The 2735-nt window shown below is 49.9% G+C and overlaps 1 protein-coding gene across 1 annotated transcript in view; it reads right to left on the bottom strand.

Annotated features, from left to right (window-relative positions):
• UNC13A (unc-13 homolog A) overlaps positions 1-2735 on the bottom strand; it is a 96416-nt gene that overhangs the window by 30436 nt on the left and 63245 nt on the right. The window contains 2 exon segments of the mRNA XM_017879566.1: positions 1711-1837; positions 2034-2119. Coding sequence (XP_017735055.1) covers positions 1711-1837; positions 2034-2119 — 213 coding nt within the window.

Below are 2735 nucleotides of genomic sequence, written 5' to 3'. Positions count from 1 at the left end.
TTTTTTTTTTTTTTTTTTGGTCTTCTTTGTAAAGATAGGATGTCCCTATGTTGCCCAGGCAGGTCTTGAACTCCTGGCCTCAAGTGATCCTCCCACTTCGGCCTCCCAAAATGTTGGGATTACAGGCATGAGCCACCGCACCCAGCCAGAGCTTTCATTTCTTGTACAACAGAAGACTATCCCTCTGCGCTGCTGGGAGCAGTGAACGACACAGCACAATTCTCAGGAACTGGTGGTACCATACCATCCTCCAACACACAGCCCAGGAGTCAGATGTCCCGAGTTCAAATCTCGGGTCTGTCATGTACTAGGAGTCACCTTGGGGAAGGTATTTGGCATTTATTCACTCATCCATTCTATTTTTATATTAATTTATTTTTTGAGATGGAGTCTCACTCTGTTGCCCAGGCTGGAGTGCAGTGACACTATTTCTGCTTACTGTAACCTCTGCCTCCTGGGTTCAAGTGATCCTGCTGCTTCCCTCGAGTAGCTGGGACTACAGGCGTGTGCCACCACACCCGGATACTTTTTTTTTTCTTTCTTTCTTTTTTTTTTTGTTTTTGAGACGGAGTCTGGCTCTGTCGCCTAGGCTGGGGTGCAGTGGCGTGATCTTGGCTCACTGCAAGCTCCATCTCCTGGGTTCACGCCATTCTCCTGCCTCAGCCTCCCAAGTAGCTGGGACTACAGGTGCCCGCCACCATGCCCGGCTAATTTTTTGTATTTTTAGTAGAGACGGGGTTTCAAGGTGTTAGCCAGGATGGTCTCTATCTCGTGACCTCATGATCCACCTGCCTCGGCCTCCCAAAGTGCTGGGATTACAGGTGTGAGCCACCGCGCCTGGCCAGTTTTTTTTTCTTTTTTTTGAGACGGAGTCTCACTCTGCCGCCCCGAGATCACTAGTGCGATCTCGGCTCACTGCAACCTCCGCCTCGTGGATTCAAGCAATTCTCCTGCCTCAGCCTCCCAAGTAGCTGGGATTACAGGCACCTGCCACCACACCCGGCTAATTTTTGTGTTTTTAGTAGAGACAGGGTCTCACCATGTTGGCCAGGCTGGTCTCAAACTTCTGACCTCTGATGATCCACCTGCCTTGGCCTCCCAAAGTACTGGGATTACAGGCATGAGCCACTGTGCCCGGTCAATTTTTGTACTTTTGTAGAGCTAGGGTTTTGCCCTATTGGCTAGGCTGGTCTCAAACTCCTGACCTCAGGTGATCTGCCCGCCTCGGACTCCTGGGATTACAGGTACAAGCCACTGCGCCTGACCCATTTGTTCATTTCAGAGATGGGATCTCACTATCTTGTCCAGGTTGGTCTCAAACTCCTGGGCTCAAGTGAGCCTCCTGCCACAGCCTCCCAAATTATCAGGACTACAGGCATGTGCCACTGTGCCTGGCCATTTGGCATCTTTAACTCTCCAATTTCTTCTTCTGCAAAATAGGAATTAAAATGATCCCACCTTAACTCATAGAATTGTCAAAAGGATAAAATGAGAAAGTCACATGGTTCCTGCTGCTGTTATGACTATGAATTTTCTGGGCTGTAGGAGTCAACTGCTCAATGGCTGAGAGTGGAGAACACTGGATTCAAGCCCCACTCGTGCCCCTGATGCCCAGGTAACCCTGAGTAGGTCAGTCCTCCTCTCTGGCTTTCCTTCTAGCTGTCAGCGCTACAGTTCTGGCTTGGGCTAGGCTTGGGGAAGGGGACTTACGCAGGGTACTCAGGCACGCGGTCCTTGAAGGCAGGAAGTTCCGTCACATACTCATTGTAGAGCCATTTCACCTTGAAGTGGAGGTTCATGTAGTCGGCACTCTTGCATAGACGATGCTTGTCGTGCTCTGGCCAGGGACAAAGAGGGTGGCACAGCTGGAAGGGTCTGCCACCCTGTGTCTCGATAGAGAGGCTGCCCACTTTGGCCATCACTGATGTCCAACTCAGGCATGAGGGTACAGGGCACTCACAGCCTTGGAGGAGACACAGAGGTGCAGCCACCTGGTGTGGCCAGGCTGGGGAACACTGGGGTGGGAAACTCACCCTCCATGGCATACTTCATGTCTTGGGCAAACAGATTCCACATCACTTCAGCGCTGATTTTACCCACATTCAGCTCCTGGGGAAACCTGGCAAAGTCATGGAAGTATAAAACTTTGGCAGGCAGAAGGCAGATGGGATGGGCTGCTTTGTCCTTCCCTGCCCCACAGGGGAGTGTAGGGTAAGGTAGAGGGATTTGGGTTCAGTTTCCCTCATAGCCACTGCTGACTGACTCTGCACTAAGGCTTTGCTTCTCTTTGAGCTTCCACCCACTCATCCATCTGTCCCTCCATTCATTCATTCATCCACTCATGCAACTATCCACCCATATATTCAACAACTAATTTATTCATCCATCCATCCATCCATCCATCCATCCTTCTATCCATTCATTCACCCAATCATGCAAATATCCATCCATCCATGTACCCATCTGTCTATTCATCCATCCACCTTATCCACCCATCCAATCCTCCCTTCCTCAATTCATTCACCCACTCATGCAACTATCTATCCATCCACCTACCCATCTATCTATTCATCTATCCACCCATCCATCCATCCCTCTATCCATTCATTCACCCACTTATGCAACTATTCACCCATCCACTCACCTATTCATCTATCTATTCATCCATCCATCCCTCCATCCACTCATTCATCCAACTATTCACCCATCCACTCAACCACCCATCTATCTGTTCG

Source organism: Rhinopithecus bieti, unplaced genomic scaffold (assembly GCF_001698545.2).
Source record: "Rhinopithecus bieti isolate Rb0 unplaced genomic scaffold, ASM169854v2 scaffold_9899, whole genome shotgun sequence".
Taxonomy (NCBI): domain Eukaryota; kingdom Metazoa; phylum Chordata; class Mammalia; order Primates; family Cercopithecidae; genus Rhinopithecus; species Rhinopithecus bieti.
Note: the sequence above shows the minus strand (reverse complement) of the source record. Positions and strands in the feature narration are given on the sequence as shown.